At 43.8% G+C, this 24,286-nt stretch overlaps 3 protein-coding genes across 15 annotated transcripts in view; 1 reads left to right on the top strand and 2 right to left on the bottom strand.

Moving 5' to 3' along the window:
• apba2b (amyloid beta (A4) precursor protein-binding, family A, member 2b) overlaps positions 1–18,232 on the top strand; it is a 48,366-nt gene extending 30,134 nt beyond the window's left edge. For 5 of the 12 annotated variants that reach the window (XM_078085164.1, XM_078085167.1, XM_078085165.1 and 2 more), the window contains 13 exons: positions 713–1,207; positions 1,454–2,721; positions 5,044–5,124; positions 5,933–5,972; positions 6,417–6,562; positions 10,429–10,464; positions 11,201–11,287; positions 12,927–13,112; positions 14,191–14,370; positions 15,696–15,908; positions 16,017–16,136; positions 16,450–16,590; positions 16,863–18,232. In XM_078085164.1, coding sequence (XP_077941290.1) covers positions 733–1,207; positions 1,454–2,721; positions 5,044–5,124; positions 5,933–5,972; positions 6,417–6,562; positions 10,429–10,464; positions 11,201–11,287; positions 12,927–13,112; positions 14,191–14,370; positions 15,696–15,908; positions 16,017–16,136; positions 16,450–16,590; positions 16,863–16,934 — 3,045 coding nt within the window. In that variant the 5' untranslated portion in view covers positions 713–732 and the 3' untranslated portion in view covers positions 16,935–18,232. The remainder of the gene's footprint in view (positions 1–712; positions 1,208–1,453; positions 2,722–5,043; positions 5,125–5,932; positions 5,973–6,416; positions 6,563–10,428; positions 10,465–11,200; positions 11,288–12,926; positions 13,113–14,190; positions 14,371–15,695; positions 15,909–16,016; positions 16,137–16,449; positions 16,591–16,862) is intronic. The other 7 variants (XM_078085171.1, XM_078085172.1, XM_078085174.1 and 4 more) reach the window with 3 other exon arrangements.
• sord (sorbitol dehydrogenase) lies at positions 17,706–21,898 on the bottom strand. 2 transcript variants are annotated; one of them, XR_013451534.1, is made up of 10 exons: positions 21,718–21,898; positions 21,580–21,613; positions 21,163–21,327; positions 20,693–20,852; positions 20,437–20,555; positions 19,939–20,004; positions 19,620–19,798; positions 19,269–19,390; positions 18,772–19,096; positions 17,706–18,615 (listed from the first exon to the last, which is right to left on the bottom strand). XR_013451534.1 is itself a non-coding variant. In XM_040199366.2 (9 exons), exons 1-9 carry the CDS (start codon positions 21,769–21,771, stop codon positions 18,931–18,933), a joined length of 1,065 nt encoding a protein of 354 aa, XP_040055300.1. In that variant the 5' UTR covers positions 21,772–21,898; the 3' UTR covers positions 18,646–18,930. The 2 variants fall into 2 exon arrangements, 1 of the variants encoding a protein (XP_040055300.1); XM_040199366.2 differs by lacking the exon at positions 17,706–18,615 and having other exon boundaries at positions 18,646–19,096.
• Positions 21,899–22,574: 676 nt separating this feature from the next.
• Positions 22,575–24,286, bottom strand: terb2 (telomere repeat binding bouquet formation protein 2). The gene is made up of 7 exons (XM_040199379.2): positions 24,223–24,286; positions 23,890–23,971; positions 23,539–23,678; positions 23,134–23,195; positions 22,994–23,055; positions 22,825–22,907; positions 22,575–22,698 (listed from the first exon to the last, which is right to left on the bottom strand). Exons 1-7 carry the CDS (start codon positions 24,284–24,286, stop codon positions 22,586–22,588), a joined length of 606 nt encoding a protein of 201 aa, XP_040055313.1. The 3' UTR covers positions 22,575–22,585.

Below are 24,286 nucleotides of genomic sequence, written 5' to 3'. Positions count from 1 at the left end.
CTTGTATCATGCAAGGATGTAAAGCTACTTGCTTGTCCTCTCACCTGCACTTGTTAACCAGGATTTAGTCCCCATCGTTGAGCAATCTCAACCGGCTTGCTACTAAAGGAAAAATAAGTCTTCACTTCTGCCATAAAACCAAACTGTATCAGGGAACATGTGCAGTACTGGTGGAGTTGACTTAATTAAACTATTGATTGTTTCTTTTGAACTTTCCCATTAGGTCTATGTGATGGCGGTGTGCTTCGAATGGCGCTGGTCTTTGTGTCTATTGTTCTTAAGCGGAGTCCGAGGCATATGTTGAGCCCCCTCTATGTGGAGCCAACGTTGCGCTAAATACACACAAAAGAGCTCCTCTCAATGTGAAAAAGAGAGTGTTCAATTACAGGAATAGATCGGTTTCTCAGGCACTGAACATGTGTTGCAGCTGTTTGCCGAGTACAGAAAACGATAAATGGAGGACTATGTCGTGTTTGATAAGCGGCATCTGCTGTGAGCAGATTTGCTATTTAGATGTGGAACTGTATACATTTATTCTTGTTCTGCCAAAACACAGTTGCACACGTCTTTAAAATTCCAAAGCGTCTTTAGCCTTAAACATAATATTTGATCTATTTCTATTGTAAAATAATCCACTCTTGTGTATGAGCTTGGTTGGATTAACAGTTCTATTTAAAGTTGCTCTAACACTGTGTCTGCATGTGTTTCCTAGGATCGAGCCAGTAACAATGCATGGCCTGTAAGCAGCCAGTCATGGCTCATAGGAAGAGGCCGGGGACCAGCGGGGGGAACCGAATGAGTGCTCCAGGGCCCGCCTCCTGTCCCACCCCTCGCCCTACGGAGTCATGTGATCTGAAAGCCCTCCCCCCTCGGCAACGCCCGGTTCGCTACCCAAAAGAGTCCAGTGAACCGAAACCCCTCCCCCGGTCCTGTAAGGCACAATATTCTTCTCCCAAGTCTCAAGCCCCGAGTTGCAAGCATTCAGAAGTGGATGTAAATGCAGATGTTGAAGTGAAGCTGTACAGCAACCAAGCAGATGCAGGACCGGAGGTCCAACGGCCAGCGACACCCACCACACCAGAACATGAACGCGAGCAGGATTACCGCGGCCGGGCAGACTTCCACGGTGCAGCTGACAGCCTGGATGACGACTCCAGCTCGGACTACATTAACAACACCTCAGATGAAGAGGAAGACTATGATCATGGTGATGCAATGTTTGTTTATTATTACCCCTCCAGTGTCCATTCGTCCATTGTCAAGTAACCCAAAGTAAATGAATCGCACTTATATACATATTACATATTTGGCACAGGTTTTTAATTTAGAACTGATCATTGGTCCCCATCCCCATAACGTACATGTGAATGCTTGCCAGTTCAGTGTTTATTGACATTTAAATAGTAGACCCAGATATTAATGAACCCCTGTTTGTGATGATGAATCCCTGCAGGGCTGGCAGAGGAAGATGAAGGGGTAACTTACTACATCCGCTACTGCCCAGAGGATGACAGCTACCTGGAAGGGCTGGATGGCAGCGGCCAGGCCGACTGTAAACACAAGCAGAGCCACAGCCAGGGGAGCTGTGTCACCAGCATCCAGCCGGACGCAGCTCCTACTGACGAACGCCAGGAGGCCGAGGAGAGAGAGGGAGTAGGCGAGGTGGAGGTGAGGGAGGAAGAATGGGTGGAGGGAGAGGGGGCAGTGGGGGAAGAGTGGATAGGCGGCGAGGGAGAGGTAAGGGAAGAGTGGAGAGAGGGAGACGAGGGAGCGACAGACGAGTGCAAAGCGGGAGAAGAGGAGGCGACGGAGGAGTGGATCGAGGGTGACGAGGAGGCGACGGAGGAGTGGAGAGAGGGAGACGAAGAGGCGAGGGAGGAGTGGGCAGAGGGAGACGAGGAGGCGAGGGAGGAGTGGGCAGAGGGGGACGAGGAGGCGAGGGAGGAGTGGGCAGAGGGAGACGAGGAGGCGAGGGAGGAGTGGGCAGAGGGAGACGAGGAGGCGAGGGAGGAGTGGGCAGAGGGAGGCCAGGCCAGGCAGGAGCAGTGGGTGGAGGCTGAGAGGCCCAGGGAGGAGGAGTGGACTGAAGGAGAGGGAGAGGTTCGCTGCGAGGTGGTGGAGCAGGATCCAGATGAGCAGATATACAACGGAAGACCAGAACCCATCCTCGACCATCACCACCATCTCCACCACCAACCCTGCATGCAAGACACCCTGCGCACCCGAGAGGAAGAGGGGGAGGCAGAGAGCGAGGAGTACTGCCACCACGAGGCAGAAGATGAGGACGATGGGGGTGGCGAGGAGCAGAGACATGGAAGGGGCTACACCGGAGACTACTACGCCCCAGAGGACAATGGCAACTCCGTGCGAGTCTCTCCATACTGTAGCCGCAAGGTGCTGGTGGTCGAGGGGGAGACGGGGGAGGAGGCGGAGGAGGACATTGATCAAATTGTTGCGGAGATCAAGATGAGCATGAGCATGGGGAGTCTCAGCAGTGGCACTGACCAAAGCCCAGAGGAGTTGTTGCAGGACCCCGCACCAAGTGACTACTCTCACCCGAAGCCGGATGCAGCCCCTTACCCGCAAGCTCCCCATCGCCATGACAGCAGGCCCAAGTCCCTGAACCTGCCCTCCGTGCACCACAACACCCCGGACATCAAGAGGGGCATCAAGGCACATGCGCGCTCGCCCGAGGACCGGCAGAGATGGACACAGGAGCAGGTGAGCTCAATCAGGATCACTCGTGCATGGGGAGTTTTGGGTGGATCACCGAAAAAGTAAAACAACAACATAGAGATGTTTACTTCCCGCCTGCTGTCTGCCGTTTACTCAAAAGATGGGATGGATTGTTTATTGAGTAGACTGCATCACTCATTCTTTTTGAAGTAAAACCTCCAGGCCATGTGCTATTGTTCCCAATATCGAAAGGATACAAAGTCATACTTATTTGTCAATTACACAGTGTAAAAGCACTGCAAACAGAGGAAATTCTAATTTTGTAGTCTGGAGACTGAAAGGTGACTAACAAACATTTCCCCCCTTGTCAAGACATTGTTAATCACGTGTCGCATAACCTCTTTAAAGCCTTTTAAAAGGTGTTGATAATACTCGGTTTGCATTTACAATGCAAAGATTGTGGAATTTGAATGTGTTGAATTGGGGCTCCGTCTATAGACAAAGGCAGACAGGGATACACCGAAAACGGCAACGACGCTATTGTGCTAAGCTGTGCCATTGATCTGTGGCAGCGCGGTGGTGAGGAGCTAGAGATGAGTTACACAACATGTTGCTTTTCCATGTTGCTTTAGCCTTTCCACCATCCCCTCCAGTTACCTTGAGCTGCCCCTCTCCCCATCCCCCCCTCACGGCTCTGGATGAGTGCACACGTTACATTTGCATTACATTACAGGTCATTTAGCAGACGCTTTTATCCAAAGCGACTTACATTACACTTTAAACCCATGGTTTTCACATTTTTTCCCAGGGAGCAATTAGGGGTTAGGTGTCTTGCTCAGGGACACTCGCTGTGTGTGACACTTGCTCGAACCACCAACCTTGTGGTTCCCGCCCGCTCTACCCCTTGCGCCACGACGACCCAACACACAACCTGTACGGGCGCACCAATAGACTCACGCGGAGCTCCCCCATCTTTTAAAAGTCAGATGGCAATACCGCGACGATTTCTGTCGCCACGTCCCCCGTTATCAAATACAATGTTCAGTGTGGAGCAATCCAGCCTTTGAATAAACCAGGGCAGCAATGACTTAAATATGAGCTTAGCAGTTCACTATGTGAATCAAGAGATTATGGATAAGAAGAATTATGAAACAGAGGGACGTAGAGGTCATCTAGACACACACTCGGCTGCTGTGATGCGTAGATTGCCCAGTACTGTAGTGTCACATATTGCAAACATCAGTCGGTGTTGAATTATGTGTGACATGTTGATATAATCAAGTGCTTTATGCAACCTTATCTTTTAGACTTCGCTCCTACTTGCTTACTGTTTTTATTTGTGCCGTAATCAAATTAGCCATTTCCATTTGAGTAAACACAAAGCCAAACATGTATATTCATCGGTTTTTCAAATATAAAAATCATATCTTCGTCTTCCATATTAAATAAATGTGCGTTCACAGCAGAAGAAGCCTGTGCTCCTGGTGCTCTTGTGAATGCTAATTATGCTAATAGTTTGAAATTGATGCAGTGCTGATTAATTGATGATAAAAGTTCTGCATGTAGCCTCTCAGATGTTCTGTTACAGACGAGGGCGTGTACGAGGTTTGCCTGGAGTCGGTACCTGAATGTTCTTTTGTGGAGCAACACAGTTAACAGCAAACAACAACACAGGGCTAATTAACTTAATGGTTGTTTGCACAACTGTTGGTGGCAGCATGATGAATACTGATCAGGACTTAATGTTTCTCTTTCTCTCCTAGCAAAGGATACCAGTAGTCTTATGCTTATGGTAATTCATCTCTATGCCGACACACAGCAGCAAGAAATTCCCCTTTTTCACTGCTCGACAACAATGTAGAAACGACTGCCTCACCCATGACAGGATTTTAGTTTTCCATTTAATTACAGATAAACTCTGTATATTTGGTATAAGTCCAGAGAGTAACTTTCAGCAGGCCCACCTACACAAGTCACGGCCTGTTTCCTCCAACCTGAACCTGTGCCTCCAACTCCAACCTGCAGCACAAGCAGAAAGGAAACGTACATCTTCCGCCGCAAACTAAAGACACACCTCTTCAGACTCTACCTCGACTAAAGACTAACAAATTGCAGCACTTAAATTGTACTTGTGACGTCACTCATCTATAGCAAATTGTAAATTCGCTTATTTGAGGAAATTGCACTTTCTTGTTTCTTGTTCTCCTGAGTTTGTACCCTATGGTTGAATGCACTTATTGTACGTCGCTTTGGATAAAAGCGTCAGCTAAATGACATGTAATGTAATGTAATGTAATGTAATGTACATGTGTTCGACTCTTCTAACGCGTATGCTCGCCCACCTGTTCTCCTGTGTTTACTGGCCAGGTGAGCAACGGCGCGGAGCAGCCCAGGAAACCGCAGCGCTCCGACCTCAACGTTCCCCTGGAGAACAACAATGTGCTGGAGGTAAGATGGTTGACCTTTGGCCCACGCGCGGCTCCTTACACTCAACACGTCGCCGCGTAGGATGGCGTCCTGGTACTCGGGCAGCGGGGTTCTGTTTGCGTTTTTATGAACAGCCTTCTTCAGTGAGATGTCGGCACTCGCTGCCTCTACCCACTACTACTACCCTCTACCCACGCCGCCCTGCCCTAAATAAAGTCAACTTTGTGAATGCATAGTGAGCAGGTTGGAGGATCAAATGGATCCAGTAAAGTGAATGTTTGAATCACTCCACATCCTGTCTCCTTTTGCTCCTCTCGCTTCCACCTCCCACAGCGCTGTCCAAGTGGATGAATTAGGCTTTGCACCCTCTCTACGTGTGCTTTGTCTGTGCCCTTGAGCAAGGCGCTTATACCCGGTTTCTCAGCAGAAGCGCTGAGGTGTACGTCAATCTGTAACTGTGTGCATGCGTGTCATGTAAAACGGTAGGTGTCAAGTCTCTTATACTGTTCACACAGCATCTGTTGTCATGGCGATTGACAAAATGTAGGACGGCATCATCTCAGGGTAAAACGATCGCGGATGAAAAAGCAATAACCTTCCCCATAAAAAGACTTTTAAAAGGTTGTACAGGCTACTTGAAGTTCTCTCTTCATCTGTGTTTTCTAATAATTAACTTGAAGTGAATCAGCAGGCTTCCCAGGCAGGTGCTCCTCAAATTAGATGCATAGGCTTTCCTGTTTGATGTCATGAAGTGACACATGTTCGATGGAACGGAATGACACTTGTTAACCGTCATTCATCGGGCATATCCTGTGTCTCTTTCTTCCAGCCAACAAAGAAGGTTGCATCGTTCCCCAGCTTCGTCGACGGTAAGTCAGTCCGCCTGCACATCTGTCTTCTGTCGGTCATTACACACGGCTGATATAACTCTTCCAGTGGGCCTAATAATGTATGAAGGGCTTAGCTGCCTGTCTGCTCCTTGAGAGCCTGACAGCACGTTGCGTCCCTGAGTGGGTGTCTGAGAGTCCACATCTCCATATCAGAGACACCGATTAATCTCAGCCCAGCCTCCCACCAGCACTGCACCTTCATCAGCTCACAGCCAGTAGTGCTGATTTCCATTTAGCCTGTTATTGCCATATCTCCCCCTCCAGAGCAACGGCGCTTGGCTCCGTTTCTCCACGCTGCTCGTTGACTGCAGTCATTGCAATATTCTCCCCCCCGCCACACAGCCGAGCCCTTCCGTCTAACCGAACTCTGTCCTTCCCCATGTCTCGCTGTTAATCACCATGCTCTGCTTCTCCCTGGCCCAGTACCAGGACCCTGTGAGCCAGAAGACCTGATTGATGGAATTATCTTTGCTGCTAACTACCTGGGCTCCACACAGCTGCTGTCTGAGAGGAACCCCTCCAAGAACATACGCATGATGCAGGCCCAGGAAGCGGTCAGCAGGGTCAAGGTACCCAAAGCAAAGCGACTCAGACATGCAAAAACACGCATCCAAAGTTAACCATATGCATCCATTCCCCGCAATCGGCTGGATATGTTTGAACGTTTGTTTCCTCCTCTGGGGTTTCCCGGATTTAAATATAGAACATCCTGCATTTTCTATAACAAATCTCAGGTATCAAACTAAATGTTTCCACCACAGGAACATTTTCAGGACCGAGAGAGAGTAAACACTGCAGAGTAAAAACGTACATATTGTTTCATGGCTGTTGTCTTCAGTAGAGAGGAATAACCAGCCAATGCTCTTTGCTTTTCGGCATAATTTTTTTATTCATTTATTTCATTAATTTTACTCCGATATCACCAAATACAAGATGACTGTGTGCGGTTTTATCCTTGTGTGTGAAAATTGCCTTTCTACAGAGCACTTTGGTCTAATTTCCCTAATCTTTACGGTTCTTCAGATGAGGTGGGAGTGCAAACAGGAAGGTGCACAGAGTTTTAGTTTCTCATTGCCTTTCTCCAGGTGCCATAATTCCTTTACTATTGAGTCTGAAGAGCATTTTCGTTCACCAGTGAACGTTGATCCGATCAGTGCCGATTCTCTGCTGCCCCGATCTGACGAGCATTTTACACGACTGCTTTCCCCAAGCACGCATAACGTTACTGTAATTGTGTTGTAGTTCAGGCTGAATTGATAACATTTAAAATACAAAAAAGGCAATGCAGCCAACATATCCAGTGGCTGTACATGGCAAATTATGTGTTTGATTGTATTGCTAATATGGTTTCTAAATTCATTTTTCTTACATCATTGTCCATGTGTAGAAAGGGAAAATAGACCTAATAACAAACAAGTGAGCCCCTGTTATTTCATTGTTGTTTAAGATGTTCATTAACTTAACTGTTATCGGGAGGTCATTTTAGATTAAAGTCTGGTCCAGATTGGTCCTAAAGATATTTTCATGGACATCAGTGCTAATTTGGTTTAGAGCAAAACATTATGGCCATAAATAAGGCACGACGGGTCCTTTAGGGCAAAAGTACTCGGCCCAACGTGGCCGCTGTGCTCGTAGTTTGATGCCGCTGGATAGATAATAGGACTGCTGGCACGTGAACCTAACATTTCCCTCATTGACGCCTGCTGTTCACTAATGTTGCTGTGATGATGATAATCCTGTCCAGTTCTAAGGAAACACCCTGGATGGTACCAGTGCAGCAGAGAGGAGCTTGACTCATATTATTTTATAGTAGTTAATCACTTTGACCGTCACTCTTTTTTTTGTCTAGAGTGCTTGTGTCTGACTTTACGGAAACAGCTACTCAAAATATCACACGTTTTAGTTACTAGTGCGATCAAAAGACGCTGTGTTTGTGAAGAAATGACGTAATGCTGCATTGGGGTTTTGGTGCCTGGTCGCTACCCAGACACCAGTCTCTCTTATCTCGCTCTCATGAGAACACACGTTTGACTGTATTTCTAAATATTAAATGACCTCCTGTGTAAGTCAAATATTACAATGAGTGTGTTTGCCTGGTGGGAATAGTTTGTGTACTGTGTCTTACGCTTAAAGAATTAGGTTAGGGTGCCTGATTAGGTTCTACGTTGTCCCGCAAACATTGGAATGACGTGAGAGAGTAAATCGTATCATAATGAACTCCAGTCCGCGCCAGTGAAGGATGAATACCGTTTTTTAGATTCTAGTTCTCTTATTGATACTGTTTATCGATTTCGTTTCTTATTGGTTTTATTTCATTATATTGTGAGGGGAGTTTTGTGGTGCAGGGGGGGGTGGGGGGGGGTTCCTCATGCTAGGAAAGATTTCAGGTTTGTTCTGTAAAACTGCTCACAATGTCGGATTCCTTTTGACAGTCTGGTCCTTTAATCTACAGGCAGGTTTATAAGATCAAGGCTCTGTCGTAATACTTCAAGTCACTCAGACCTGTCCTTTCACATGCTTCACTCTAGTGTAACCTATCTCACCTCTACTTAGTGTTAGTGGTCCTTTTCCAGCCTGAAAACGAGTTTTAATATCTGTCAAATTGTAGCAGCAGAGAGACATGAGTGGATCCGGGGTCCTGGAATTATACACATAATTGCTCCTGCCAACACGTTCATTCATATCAGAAATCCCCTTCGCTTTTAGATTTAGCCACAATCAACAGGCGCATTGTCAACATCTGATAACTCCCCTCGGACGGGTCACAACCCCATCAGAGGTTTTCTGCAACAAAGAACGGAAAGACAAAAAAGTCTTTTGGCTGGTTTCCATTTGAAAGCCTTCTTCACTACAGTGGCGATGTCATCTGGCAGAAGTCCCCATTTATCTGATCTATGTGAGATTAGATTCACCGACTGTGACTCACTCACTCGACGCCGTGCACAATCGCATTCCCATGCAACAATGATCCTCGGGATGAAACCATGGCAACAGGTAGCTAACAAGAGCTCGTCCATTATCTCTGTGATTTGTCACTCGTTAAAACATGAGAAGCTGTACAGCAAACATTTAATCTTTGACATTTAAAAGGACACGCAACACACACTCACTAGACGTCATATGCAGTAAGGGGGCAGCCATGCTTATATATTATCCCCATAGAAACCCAAACAAGCACAGAAAGGCACTTAGACCCGGCTGCGTATCGCCGAACTACGCACTGCAGGGTTCGTATGTGTTTACCAGTTCAATTCTAGCAAGGCTGTACAGGTTTTTGATGCTTTTCTTGTTGGCGTGATGTTGCCTCTGTTTGATGTAATATTTATGCAGCTTCACTCATCGTTCATGATGTCTTTCCCTCCCTGCTCCGCTCCTCCTCAGCAGAGCAGATGATGCTCCTGAAAGCCTCGGATTTCAGTCTGCCAATAGAGCTGATCACGGAGGAGGAACCCATACAAAACAAAAAACACAGAAAGATTCTTCCCTTTGGGCCATTTTCTCTGCTGCTTTTAAAAAATTAAACAAATACTGTCTTCAATACCTGCAGCTCTGCACAGTGGCTCGGGCAAACATCCAGTCTCACTCTCTGAAATGTAGTGGGAGTTTTCCTCTGGCGACGGCAGATGGAGAGAAGGGCCTCTCTCTCAGTGGGGTTGATTTAGAAAAATAACAAAGTGCTTCAAAAGATTATCGCAGTAAGTTTAGGTTTCACTGCAAGGCCAGAATTACCGACGAACTAATCAAACTCATTAGCTGTGAAAAGCTTCCTACATGTTGATCTACGCTGTTTGAATCCAAAAAAGCCTCAATCTGATCTGGGTTTTTTGGGGTTGTTTTTTCTGCAGCTCAGAGAAAAAAAACAACCAAGTGCTCAGTTTAAATCCTCGCTCTAGGCTTTATTCCCTCCCCTGCCTCTGAGAGTTTGATTGTTTTCCAGCATGACTTTCCTTGTAATAGTGTTTAGACTGTGACTTGAACATCGAAGCCTAACCATCTGTCCCTCTTTTGGTAAACATTCTAACCAAAAAATACTCAGAACTTGGACAAAGCCCTTTAAGACTTCCCCAACAGAGCTTTATTTAAATGCTAAGATTGCGTTGTAAATTCATATTTGCAAGCTAATGATTTTTTTTGTGTGTTTAAAAGAGGAAAGGCAATTATTACCCTTATTTGCTGTTTTGGTTCCTGTCACATAACCGACATGGCCGTGCAGACAATATCCACACACACATACACACACGTATCTTCATCTCTCTCTCTCTCTCTCCATCTTTCGCTGTGTCTCCCTGTTTCTGAGTTTCTGGTTGGGGACTTTACTGTCTTTACCTTCTTCTATTTACCTTCTTGATTCCTCCTCCTCTTCCTCCTGTTTTTTTGTGCTTCCCATATCCGCTGACCTTGTCCTGTCCCAACGCCTGCCATGTCTGCCTGCCAGAGGGTACAGAAGGCTGCCAAAATCAAGAAAAAGGCGGTGTGTAATGAACAGAGCAAAAGGAAGACCCTTTGGCCACTTTCCCTCCACTCTCACCTTTTCTCCCTCATTTCATTCGTGCCTATCTGTTTCTGCGTATCGTCCCTTTTGTCCTATAAATACTCATAACATGTTTAAATTCTTCATGAATGCATGTTTAGGACTGTAATGACATATGGGCAAATCATTTTGAGGTAAATGAACTAACACAAGCTCTAGTGGCATCCGGTGTAAAAGTGATTCTTTTTTACTCTCCAACCGTACAGTACGGGAAAAAAAGACACAACATACGCAAACCTTTTGAAGCTGAGTAGACGTTATGTTTGTTTGTTTAAATGGTATTACAAATCCTACTAGTTTCACTGAGAAAAATCCAATAGAACTTGATTAAGCTTCAGCACAGAGTGATTGGAAGGAAATGGGCTCCGTGTTAAGCTGTTCTCAACCAGCTCGCTGTCCTCCTGCCAGGACCGTCCATGTGAACTAACCCTCCTGCCCAGAACTTTGTTTTTGCTGCCTTATGCACCTCACCTTCAGATCCTACATGTCCATATAACAAGCATTAGCTCAGCTGGACCCTCAACTATACATGCATGCGTTTTGGATGTCTAAACTTTAAGGCTACTTTCCAACATTTAACACGGAGACCATTGAGGTGGTTCTACCCAATCACAGTCAGAGGAGATGACGGTACCAACTCGTCTGTGTTTTTGGTTTGTCCTTTCTCTCGCCACAGGGTGCAGAGGGAGACGCTCAAACCCTCACTGAGGTTGATCTCTTCATCTCCACCCAGAGGATCAAAGTCCTCAACGCAGACTCGCAGGTGAGGATCGGCCAGCACGCGTTTCCGACCAAAGAGTCTCTTCTCACCCGTAAGACTGAAAGCTGTTTAGCCTGACGTCCCTTCATCCACACACTTATTATCCATGTAGGTTTACCTGTTTCGTCATAGCTGTCATAACTGCAGCAAACTGCTTCTGTTTTATCTCATCATAAGATGATGCCAAGCAACTGTGCTTCAGAAACGTCCAAAAAAGTCCAAAATCTCATTGGAGTTTGAGTCTTTGAATGTTGTTACAATTGAAAAATCTCGTTTATCTGCTGGATCATTATCTATTTGTTTTCTTAATTATTTATTTAAGCAGCTTTTCCTCGGTCTTACCTCAGCATAGCGCTCCACAGAGCAGCAGAGTGGAGCAGCCTTCACAGGAGGGAGAGTCTTTGACAAAAGGAGAAATGCTTCTAAGAGCAGTTTTTGGGATCACGAATAGAGATTTGTGCTCACAGCAGCAGTTGAATGTATATCTGATACATGAGTCATTTGCGGTATTTCAGTCTCAGCTACTCTAGTGTGTGTGTGTGTGTGTGTGTGTGTGTGTGTGTCTCGTCAGCCTGCTGGCAAACAGTGTGCTGCAATGCAGTTCATGTCTTTCTCCTTTTGCCATCCAGTTTGTACTGATCCTCACAAAAAAGTTATTTATTATTCTATCATTAAAAGGCTTGATGGGTTTGTGACATTGATTCATGATAAGAACAACTACACAGGTGGGCTACAGCACACCAACAGTTGGGCTACTCGAATACATGATTGATTAAGTGAATATCCAGGGTGTAACCGCCTCTCGCCCGGCGTTCGCTGCGATTGACTCCAGCCCCCCGTGACCCCGTATGAAGGACAAGCGGCTGTGAAGATGGATGGATGGAACTCAATTTAACGCTTAATTTAGTATGTTATCCAAATATTCAAAAAACACGAACAAGCTCCTCTCAGCAGATGTGTAGATTTGACTTAATATTGTCTCTAAACTGCTGTTCACTAGTTTAAATCAACATCACAACAATAACAATCATTTAACTGGATGAACATTGTTCATTACGTGATTAAAATCCCGTTTCTTTATAAACACAAACAGGTTTTTTTGCACCTGTTATTTTTGTATTGAATCTAATGATCTAATTCATTGTGGCATCATTAGACTTTAATCCGATTATACAGTAATTCAATCAAAAGAGTACTTTCATCCAACACAGTCCTAAAAGGATTACGCAGCTTTGACAATAGAAAGAAAAAAAATCTGCTGCACACTGTTGCTTTAATTTACCAATATTAATCCCCACTTACTATCACAACATAAACTGTGGAGACACGGGGCATCATTCTCTCAGCCAAAATCTTTCATTTGTAATTTAGTTGTTTGTCTATTTAATGTGTCCAGCTTTTGACTGGACAGGACATAATCATAGAAATTAACTAAATTGATTAATTATCAATTAAATAGAATTTAGTAAAACATATTGTTTCACTACCAATATAATTAACAGTCCAGTTACAGTCAACTGTATGTATATGTATGTATTATGCACTATGTATATAATGTGTATATATATATGTAGTTAAAATACAGTATGTGCTCTCAAACAGTTATGAGCGTTGAACATTGTCCTTTTCGTTGATATGACAGGAAACGATGATGGACAACGCGCTGCGTACCATTTCCTACATCGCTGACATTGGAAACATCGTGGTGCTGATGGCGAGACGCCGGATGCCGCGCACGGCCTCCCAGGACTGTATCGAAACCACGCCCGGGGCACCCGAGGCGAAGAAGCAGTACAAGATGATATGCCATGTGTTTGAGTCGGAAGATGTAAGTCCTTTGTGTGTTTTCAGGGTCACAAACCTGCTGCATGTTAATGTGTTCATGAGAGAATCTTTTAAATCCCTTAGAGATGTCACTTACTTCAGGTCAGACTGCTATTTTTTTCTTCTGATGCAATCATACAGGATATGGCTCCTCCAACATTTTAAGTTTTTTTTTTTTTATGTTGAATATTATTTCAGCTTTTAAGTTATCAGTTTTTTTAAATTTAAAGTTTGCACCACGTTTTCTTAAATATTGTCACAAAGACAAAGGAAAATGATAACCAAATAGACCCTCTGACACAAAATGATGTCAATTAAACTCACAGAGCTGCAGTGTTGCTTGTCTTGTTGATCAGGTTCAGCAAGAAGCACAATGGAGACAACAGCGTAGTGTCTGTGCTGTTGTTTTTTCTTTTTTTAAGACTTTTTATTGTTCTGCAAAACTGATTAACACTGCATTTATTCTGAGAGCTTTGGCCATTAACGTCTACAAATTCTGCGAGAGATTGATATTCAATTGTTGAATACAATCAAACAAGAAAATAGGGAGCGCTTTGAATATGAGTTCCCTCTTTATTCTCATGATGTCACAGCCAAGGTGCTGCTTCGGGTTTTCATTTTTCACTTTTACCCTTTACCTTTCTTGGTAGAAATTACGGTATTGTTTTTAAAAGCAGCCATCCAGATATTTTTCTACTCGGCCTCCACAGCCCTAAATCCCTAATTGTTCATATAAAAAGCATTGATCCTGGAGGTCTTAATATTAAGATATTTCTCTTTGTTTTATATGGTCAGGTTTTCATCCCAGCACTTTTAACTATTAGGACGTCCCAGTTTACCTGCTGACTGCTCACACTAATGGCTCACATTGGATAAGCTGCCGTCATTCCATCCAGTGGAGGAAACACAGTCAATACATTTGTAATCAGTAATCTTCATTCCTCCTCATATAAATTGTAGCATTGTCTGATTTGTTCCTACTACATTGTTGTTTGTATACGACTCGGTGACGAGTCGTATACAAACAAGCCTCCGTGGCTCCATCGCAAACACGTCATGATTCCTGCTTTTCCTGCTTGCAGGCCCAGCTTATCGCTCAGTCCATCGGGCAGGCGTTCAGCGTAGCTTACCAGGAGTTCCTGAGAGCCAATGGCATTAACCCCGAGGATCTGAGTCAGAAGGAGTACAGCGATATCATCAACACCCAGGAAATGTACAATGACGACCTCATTCACTTCTCCAACTCTGAGAACTGCAAAGAGGTTAGTCTGTAACTGTGGACGGCCGAGTATGTAGAGTATGTTAAAAGACACTTGGAAACCCACCACCATGATTGTGTCAACTTATTTAGATAAAAAATTAATACGATCCTCCTGTTAAATGTGGGGGAAATGTTTGCACTCGTTTGCAAAGAAATTAAGCTGATTTGATGGCTATTTTATTTTCAGTAAAAATAATAATAATAAACTAAATTTGGAAAAGTGAGGTAATATGTACTTATTTCAGAAAGAAAAATAATAATTTCTAGGTTTTATATGCAGTTAATTCATAATAACAAAGGTGCAACCCATTTAGAGAGTGGGGGGGGGCTTCGATGTTCCTAAGTCATCGTGGGACGGGGGGGGCAGCCTCTGTATTAGTGGACATGAGTCATTGTTATTGATGGGAAAACCATCACTTTTTGAAGCACAAATGCTTCTTGACCAACTGTGTTGAATGTTTTTCATTAATGTGTGATGTAGTGAACAAAGGAGTGCACATTCTGATCACTGTTCAATCTTTTGGTGTGCACCCAGAATATAAATCATTTATTCAACCTAAATAGAACACTAACGTGAGGTAGAAGCATCGATGTAACACTAAATTAACACCGATGGGGAGTTCGAGGTGCAGATTTAAACCACAGAAGTTCATATTTAATTTAACGAAGCGGCATGTTGTGAGCGGTGGCCATTTCGCTTTGAAAGATTTCTGAATTGGCCTCAGCAGACATTGTTTCGTCTCTGAGAATACTTCTGCTGTTGGCAGAGCAACACACTGTCTTGCGTTGTCATCATAACAACCAACACCAAATTCTTTTGAGCTGGTCAAATGACAACGGGAAAAAATGTCAGTTCTATTTCAATGTTACAAACTGCGATGCTGTATGTCGGATCCACAGTGGCTATGACTCCACTCTGCTATCAACCCCCTGGGGAATTCTGACATTCATCTTCGACTATTTGGGAACGTGTAAATGACAGGAATTACCAGAAGACTTTTCTTTGTTCTCCTTTTTACTGTATATTTTGTGAGACCCCCTCCCTCCCCCCCCAACTGTATCCCCTGAGCTACAGGCCTGCTGTCACACCACAGATTTCCTCTGTGACCCCTGCAAGGGAGCAAGTGAAGAGTTGAATGCTGCTGAATTCGGTGCTTTTCTGAGCACCTGCAGCCAACGTCTTAAGCATGCTGATGCGAACAGACAACATTCTTCACATAAAAACTCAAAAACTGATGAAATGTTGTGTCATAGCATTTTTCTTTCTTTATAGGCTCAGATTGGTTCGTATTATATCATCAAAAGCAATCTGTCTCATCTCCACAGCTGCAGCTGGAGAAGAGCAAAGGGGAGATCCTGGGCGTGGTGATTGTGGAGTCCGGATGGGGCTCCATTCTACCCACGGTCATTTTAGCCAACATGATGAACGGAGGGCCGGCGGCTCGCTCCGGCAAGCTCAGCATCGGAGACCAGATAATGTCCATCAACAACACCAGCCTGGTGGGGCTGCCACTCGCCACCTGTCAAGGAATCATTAAGGTACTGAGACACACGCACAAGAATTAAATAATAAACATCATAAACCTCATACTTTATGTAAAACCGTACTTTAATTCATTTAACTTTGAGTGTTTCTCCGTGTTAAAGGGCTTGAAGAACCAGGTTCAGGTGAAAATGAACATTGTCAGCTGCCCTCCTGTCACCACCGTCCTCATCAAGAGACCAGATCTAAAGTATCAACTGGGCTTCAGTGTCCAGAACGGCATCGTAAGTATGGTTCATTTTTAAAAACAATATTAAAATCTCTTATGCAATTGTGTTTCTCTCATTCATGTAATATCCTTTTTTGTTAATTACTGTGTATTTTGTATTGGTTAATCATGTGCACGCTTCGCATTCCTGTTAATGTAACATAATTCATAATTCCATTACTTTAGGTAAGATGTAATGTGCTGTTCCATTTCATCATTTCCTTTTTAAACTCCTGGCCTCAGTTGCGGATGACCTTCCTGTATCATTGCAGACGTGGTTTTTACCTGCTAGTTGCATCCATTTAGCATTTTACTTCTTGTTTTGTCAGATCTGCAGTCTGATGCGAGGAGGCATTGCTGAGCGAGGTGGGGTCCGCGTGGGTCACCGGATCATAGAGATCAATGGGCAGAGTGTGGTGGCCACCGCGCACGAGAAGATTGTCCAGGCTCTCTCGAACTCCGTTGGCGAGGTTAAACTGATGCACACAAACATACACACCTTCCTCAAGAAGGGCAAGAAAACACGTGATATATGTTATCACTCACTGGGCGAAAACACAGTTTGAAGCAAATTGGGGCATTAAGTTTGAAAAAATGTGGACATTTACCAGACAGTTATTGTGTTGGTCAACCTCCGAATTAAAGTTATCTTGCATACAAATAACACACTCAAACATCTGCAGCTGGAAATCTTAAATTATGCCCGTCCCTTTAATCAAGATTGTTTTGTTTTTGTGGCCAGATTCACATGAAGACCATGCCGGCGGCCATGTTCAGACTGCTAACTGGACAGGAGACACCTTTGTACATATAAACGATGGCCAGGGGCCGTTCCACAGGACGCGCGGCCTGCTGGGATCGGTCGGTACCTTACGGGGGAAAAACAAAGCTGACCCTTGACTTGGGGGAGGACTGCTTGTCCCTGTCAATGCATATCTCTTCTTTTTTTCTTTTTGTTTGAGATGAATACTTTAATTCTTTATCATCTCTCCTTTGTCTGTACTTAACATGCAACAGCCATTTTATTGACATGAGATGCTTTTTCCATCTGACCAGCTGAAGAGACTGCGTGTGTGTGTGTGTGTGTGTGTGAGTGTGTAATTTATTTGTCCTGTCAGTGCTTTTCCGTGTCACTTCTGTGAGACCGCGTGGACAGACTTATCAATGCGTCAATTTATTTTTTATACTCATGTAATGCAATATGATACTTCTACTATACGTCTTGTATAGTTTCATTTTCTTCTCTATTTATTTCTTGTGTAAATACATATTTTGCTAATATTGCAGGTGAAGCTGGTGGTGGATGGGCAGGAGCCACATTTGCATTGTAAATATTTATTGGATCTTGATGTCGAGTTGAAGTGGTCTGTGACGATGGCAAAGACACAACTAAACGCCTGATATCATAGTTGCCATTGAATAAGTGAACGAGTTAAGTGTCTGAAATGTTGGGTTTAAGATATGCTACGTTGATATAATGTACATGTGAATCAAACCAATGCTCGCCGCAGCGGTTTATGGGAGAAACGCCATATCTTTTTGATTTTCATCATTTTACGGCAATACAAAAGTTCAATCTCTGGAGTCTTTTATAAAATCTCATCTACCAACACACATTTAAATAAAAAAAAAACCTGGAGTAAATCGATTAACATGCATCGACTATGCTAAGTTACATGTACGGAAATGAAGTTTCTTTGTGTGCTACTCTACTGTTATGTTCATCTTTAGTGTTCCTGACTGAAACTCATGCTTACTATGAGTGGATTGTGAATGTAACTGTGTTGTGTGAGCTGTCCCATTACCATAAGCAGTATTAGAATGTCTGTACATAATGAGAAACGTGTGTAGTATTGTGCTCATGCTATAAAACAAAACAAAAAAACACTGGTTTAGTCACAGCAAACATGTCCCCAACTGTATGTTGGCTTTGAGTCTTGAGAGGGAAAGACGGGACTGTGAATCACACACTGCGACAGAAACAAGCCTCGGCTCTGGGTGACGGTTTTGCAACGCATTGTAGTAAATCTTAACCACATGAGCGTTATCTGTGTGCATGCTTCGTAAAGTACTTCCATGTCATTGTGGCAAGAAAATAAAATCTGAGCTAAACCCGGCTGGTTTTGTTGGACTGGATCAGACCCGATTCTAACAAACTGGTTCTAAAATAGGTTGCTGTATGAAAGTGTAGTCTGGGCGCGGACTCATTTTCACGATTAGTCTTTTTGTTTTCGTAGCCCATTGCGATCAGAAAGGGAAAAAATAAAAGGTATCAACAATGGTTTGACCTCAGAAAAAGATAAAAGCAGTAATGAGTCCTAATTTGGATTTCTTGTCTCAAAATTGTAGTCTTACTTTGAGTCATCAACTGCAAAACCTGATTTTTAAACATACATTTGATAATGTTGGATAATATATAATATACTGACAATGGCTACTTTGAAAACCACGAGTCTCTAGGTCCCTCTTGAGTCGGCTGTTCGGTAGTGCGAGTTCTGTGAAAATGAAATAAGAAGCCAACATGATTTTATTAAAATGTTATTATTTAAGGATATTCTTTTACTCCAGAAGCCATATATAAAATTAAAAATGGAAAAAATTATACAATTTAAAATTTGGTTAAGAAAAGTTGGGTCTAAAGACCTAATCACCTTTGACCTGCAGTTATAGAACCGTGCTGTTATCAGTTTGTCTCTTTGAACCGGCTCGGTTATCTTGCACAGGCTCAATGTCCGGTCAGTGTTTACGTCTACTCGTCGCGGTGAGTCGCTCTCAGGCAGGTCGCGTTTCCTTCATTACGACGGGTGCGTTCAGGGCTTCTGGTCCTTCGGGTCACATTTCAACATGACCTTGATCCCGAGGCCCTGCCGCGTGGTCTCAAAGGCCTGGGCCGCCTGCTCCAGGGGAAAACGGTGGGTCACGAGGGGCTTCACGTTCACTTTACCGGACGCCAACATGGCGATGGCCATCGGCCAGCTGCAACACCGATAGACAAACATTCAACTCGAGCAGACCTCAATAATTATTGATTGAGTTGAGCTTCACTCCAGGACATGAATTATTGGATTGATCAATTTATATTATCCAATTTGTTATTAAATGAATGAAATTACTCAAGTGGAACTGCTTCCATCACATGTTTTCTTACGTGTTGCAGTAGCGGAAAACTCCTCTGATGTCCACTTCTCTTAAGGCAGCATTGATCAGAGGAACAGTGACCATCTGAGGGCCAACACCCACCAATGCCACCGCGCCTCCTGAACGCGTTGCCTGGCGGGACAATAAATATACCACTGACTTTCATTCATTAATGTATATAACAAAAGAATATTATAAATTGCTGAGAGATATGTAAAGTAAAAAGCAGCTAAAGCGGTCAAAAAGTGCGTAATAGGAGAGTATAAAACAGTCAACTAAAGTATTTCAAGATTGTAAGTAATACAGTACCTGAGTAAATGCAATATGTCTACACTTCATCTAAAACTGAGAAGTCACATACATAGATTGCAGTTTGAATGCTGCTCTCCACACCGGAGCATTCGATGGTAACGTGAGGCTGCGCGCCCAGCAGGTCCTCGACGCTCTTGGCCAGCTGCTGAGGTTCGACTCCTCTGTTCACCTTTAGCTGGAAGTCTGCACCCAACTCTTTGGCCATTGTGAGACGCTCAGGTAACATATCTGAACACAGCAGACGGAGATTGGAGACAAAAAGAAAAGCCTGAAGAGAACATGTCCCCAGAATCTGCGTGTTATTTTGCTTCTGTTGAGATAGATGTTTACAAGGTGTGTGTGTGCGTGTGCGTGTGTGTGTGTGTTACCGGTGATGACGACATGCGAGGCCCCCATCGCCTTGGCCACAAGCAAGCAGACCAACCCAATAGGCCCTGTGGGAAGAGAAGAAATAAGCAGGATTCCTACTACGGAGACAGTGTTAAGTGTTCATTTGAAGTTAGATATGTTTTGGTTGGGATACAATTAAAAAAAATTGTGCCTCTCGTGTTGCGTTTTATAGCAAAAGGAAACTATTGTACCTTGTAATGCTCCACGCGGGTGTCTCAAATGTGCATCAGCATTTTTTGCAGCATAAGAGATTTGTCAAACATTAAGTGTCTTCCAAAGAGTGTTAAGGGTCAGTAGTTTTCCCCTCACTAAAGTTCCGTAGTGCCAGAGTGATTCTCTCTCCTGTGGCTACACACACCACCGTGTGGCTACTTGCAAGGCCACGTTACATCAACACTATCAGCCCCTTTTCATATTGGTTTACAGTTTGCCCTGAGGGGGAGTCTGTTCTATCTTGTTGATGCAATCATTTCTACCTGCACCACAGATGAGCACGGAGCTGCCGATGGTCACACCGGCTCTGCGGCAGGCGTGGATCCCCACAGACAGAGGTTCGATCAGGGCTCCCTCCTCGAATGTCACGTTGTTAGGCAACCTGGACGGTTGCAGAAGGACATAGAGGGAGAAAAGAAGAAAAAAAAAGGGATGTATGCAAAGGTTAGGCAAGATAGTCGGTTGGAGTTTTTTAAACTCTGGTGCAAAGAAATCACAATTGTGAGAGAAAGCTGTTACTTGTAACAGAAGTCTGCACTGTGTTTGTAATATCGACACAGATTCCCATCGTCGGGGGGAGTGGCACAGAAGAAGATGGTAGGAGACAAGTTATATCGTCCAATTTTGAAGAACTCATCCATCTCGCGAGGCGCGCCAGGCTCGATGGCCACTCTGTCACCTAAAAGAAAAGAATACTCTGAAGTTGACTTTGTCCAGCTAGGAGAGTGAACGTCATTACAATACCATAAACATGTGAGCACTAATTGGGACGGGGCATTGACATGATGAACAGCGTATGACGTCACAGTGCCATGAATATTTTAATGCATTTGTGCCACCGCAGCAACAGTTTGACAACAAACCAGTTTGACAACAAACCAGAGTGACAGAAGCGATCCATTTAGTCAATTATAAATATCCTTTAGAAAGTTAAAGTGCAACTTCCCCTGTAACAGGATGGCAGATTGCTGCAGTGCTCACAAACTCACCTGCTTCGAGGTGCTTGACAGCGGATCCGACCTTCACCACCCGCCCCGAGGCCTCGTGTCCCAACACCATTGGTTTTGTGACCACAAAGTCTCCAATTCGTCCGTGCTGCCAGTAGTGAACATCCGATCCACAGATTCCTACAGAGTGCATCTGCAGCAAAACCTCTGGATGCATAATGACACACACACAGTCAAGTGTGCTGACGAGAAAGTGTATATTGTCACCATGTCGAAGAGAGATATTAAAGATCAGCATGATTCCAGGTGGCCATCCAGCCTAATCATTGAAATACATAATAACTGTATTAATTCAATATATTATAACCTTGTAAAGAATGTACATCATTTTCACATATTTCTTACTACTGGTGGCCTATAAACTGTACATCACAGCTTAATTACAAACGAATGTCATACCATTAGGCCCCGGCTCCGGGATGGGTCGATTTTCCTGGGGAAGAAGAAATATCAAACCAGCGTGTTACTTCAATTCAATCAGACTATAACTAACGGCAATGATGCAAGTGATTGCAGTGTTTGAGATCAGTCTCCTACCACCCGCAGGTCTCCTGGCGCGTGCAGCACCACGGACAGATTTCCCTCCGCCATGACGGATGCAGCAATGAGAGAATGTGAGAAAGAAGCAGACAGAGGAACGAAGTCCAGGGACAGATCTCCCCGTTCTTGTCAAAGTCCAGAAAAGGTGCATGCGCGTTTCGTCTTCCTGGTCGAGGGGGCGGTACCAAAACAAAGCATGTGATTGGCCGAGGAGAGCGCGAGAGAGTGGGAGAGACCACTTTGCAGGGAGGGGCGCTACAACGTAAAGACTTTCATCTGTTCTTATTACATTACCGCCTCGATATTACATTAATGGACGTTTACATGACGATGATGTTGATTGGAGCTTTCCACTGAGCCCTCATTGTCGATATGCAGTCATTTAATTGACATAAAACCCTTCTGCGTTGTCTCTGCCCAACACGATTGGTTGGTTCTCCTGGCATGTTCTTCTATGACATAAATGCATGGATAAGCGATGAGATTATAATAAGATAGTTTTCCAATGTGGTAAGAATATATTTCTGTAACCCTCAAAGTTTCCCTGGTTTGATTACATTCCAGCAATACCGGTGTAAGAAGAACAATTCTTATCAAAGTTTCCAAATTAAATAAAAATATCTGTGGAAAAAAACATTGAGAAAGTAATTTGGAAACAACTTTCTAGCGACTGTTTGAGGAATGAAGCAATTTGTAGATCTTACACTTGTATGTCACTTATTTATTTTGTGTCAGTGTATACATCTACAACACACACGCACATGCGCAAGGCAACGCCTGCAAAATACACAACCAAAATAAGTAAACTGCAGCTTAAAACTGGAATATGAGGAGCTGTCACATCTGCTGTTTTTCTCTGCTCTGCTCAAGTGTGTGGCAGGCAGCAGTGGGCTTTACAGTTGGAGCATCTGAAACATCCGGGCTGGAACTCACACAGATCACCTGAATATTTCTGCAATTTGTCAATGCCGACATAGCCTGTACAAGTGAACAGAAATATACAGTGTTATATTTACACACTCAACAGCACTGCTAACACCACACAGGGCAATTATCTATTATTATTAGCAACATTTTCTCAAACATGCAGGAAGTGATAATCACCGGAGAGCGTGTTGCTAACTGGATATTGAGCACGTAGAGGGGCTTCACTGTCGGATGAATCTGTGTCATCAGATCGTTCAGAACTACCATAGGAGGGAAGGGACTTCAATAAATTGCTGCAGTTGAGTTAGAACCAATATCCTATATTTACCGTGGAATGTCAACGTACTCGCTTTTGCTGACTTCCCTGTGTTCGTTCTCTGTGTGCATACTAAACCTCTGACGGAAACCCTGTAAAACCAAAGGAAGTCCAACTGAGTGATTAAGGCTACATGATGTGACTTGTGTACATTTGCCTGGTTTATTTACCTTCACCGCTGACTGCTCACCCTCACACTCCCAAATCAACCTCCCGACCACATGTCTCACCTCTACGACGATAAAAAAAGTAACCCTTGTTAAGAGCGGCTCCCGTTTCTTATTGTTGATCGAATTCACTTTCATTTGAAGCTGATTATGTCTGTGAGTTGCGAGAAGTCCAAACATTGTTTTTTAAACACCTGAAGAGTTTAAAACATCCTGTATTCAACATCAAAAAAGAAAGAAAATACAGAACACAAAATACAAACATAGTTGGTGTGCAAGACATTTTGTTAATCATTTTACACCCTCAATATTTTGTTTTGACCTCACTATTAATCTTGATCTGAAGGTTGGCAAACAGGAATGAAGGATTACGTATGGTTTACAACAAATCAACATTTTCGTTCTCACCTTCCTGCACGGAAGCCGGAGGCAGCACATAGTGACCAATGCACATAGACCTCACGCTGTGGCGCTTCTCACACGCAGATAGAAACAAGCTGTGAAAAACCACAACCTTGTTCCAGAGATAATCTTTGCTCTCGAATATTCTGAAAAACAAAAGGTGAGATTACAGCTTCAGATGAATTACGGCCAGTTTATTGTCAAAGTATGTCAGCACATACAATGAATCGGACTTGTGCATAAAAATGCACACCGTGCAACAGTATAAAGACACAATTAAAAATGAAAATGTCCAATGCAAAGCGTTTGGCGATTTTATAAATTGGACTGACCAATGATCTGCTTGATCCCGCTCACCTCAGTGTATCAGCACATGCAGCATCCTCACTGAAAAGGTAATCTGCTTCTCTCCAGCCAGCAATGGCACCACCCTCCACTACTACACGACATGTACCAAAGATCAAACTACTAAAACCATGTTTCTGTTTTGAAATGCCAACGTAATTCTAGGTAGTAAATGAATGACAGATCCCATAACGTTAGATCTGTGACATTGACATTATAACTCATATTTCTCTCCTTTAAAATATAATAAGCCATGATTGCTTGTGGTGGCCTCTTGTTAACGGATTTAAACTAGCGTTAGCATTGCCTACTTGATGGTAGGAAATAGTGAGGTCACCTACTTACTCCAGAAGTTGTGACATGACTTTGTCACGCTGCTGGAAAACCAGGCAGACTTATTCTTAAACAT

This window comes from Gasterosteus aculeatus, chromosome 12 (assembly GCF_964276395.1).
Source record: "Gasterosteus aculeatus chromosome 12, fGasAcu3.hap1.1, whole genome shotgun sequence".
Classification (NCBI taxonomy): domain Eukaryota; kingdom Metazoa; phylum Chordata; class Actinopteri; order Perciformes; family Gasterosteidae; genus Gasterosteus; species Gasterosteus aculeatus.
Note: the sequence above shows the minus strand (reverse complement) of the source record. Positions and strands in the feature narration are given on the sequence as shown.

What these genes read in the sequence shown, in the direction of transcription:
- terb2 (XM_040199379.2), bottom strand. Translation starts at nt 24,286, where the DNA reads ATGTTTAAGAATAAGTCTGCCTGGTTTTCCAGCAGCGTGACAAAGTCA. An exon ending in GTCATGTCACAACTTCTGGA is followed by an intron (nt 23,972 to 24,222) that starts GTAAGTAGGTGA and finishes CATGTCGTGTAG; the next exon opens with TAGTGGAGGGTGGTGCCATT. An exon ending in TCCGGCTTCCGTGCAGGAAG is followed by an intron (nt 23,196 to 23,538) that starts GTGAGAACGAAA and finishes TTATCGTCGTAG; the next exon opens with AGGTGAGACATGTGGTCGGG.
- sord (XM_040199366.2), bottom strand. Translation starts at nt 21,771, where the DNA reads ATGGCGGAGGGAAATCTGTCCGTGGTGCTGCACGCGCCAGGAGACCTG. An exon ending in CGTGCTCATCTGTGGTGCAG is followed by an intron (nt 20,005 to 20,436) that starts GTAGAAATGATT and finishes CTCTTCCCACAG; the next exon opens with GGCCTATTGGGTTGGTCTGC. An exon ending in CTCGCATGTCGTCATCACCG is followed by an intron (nt 19,799 to 19,938) that starts GTAACACACACA and finishes TGCTGTGTTCAG; the next exon opens with ATATGTTACCTGAGCGTCTC.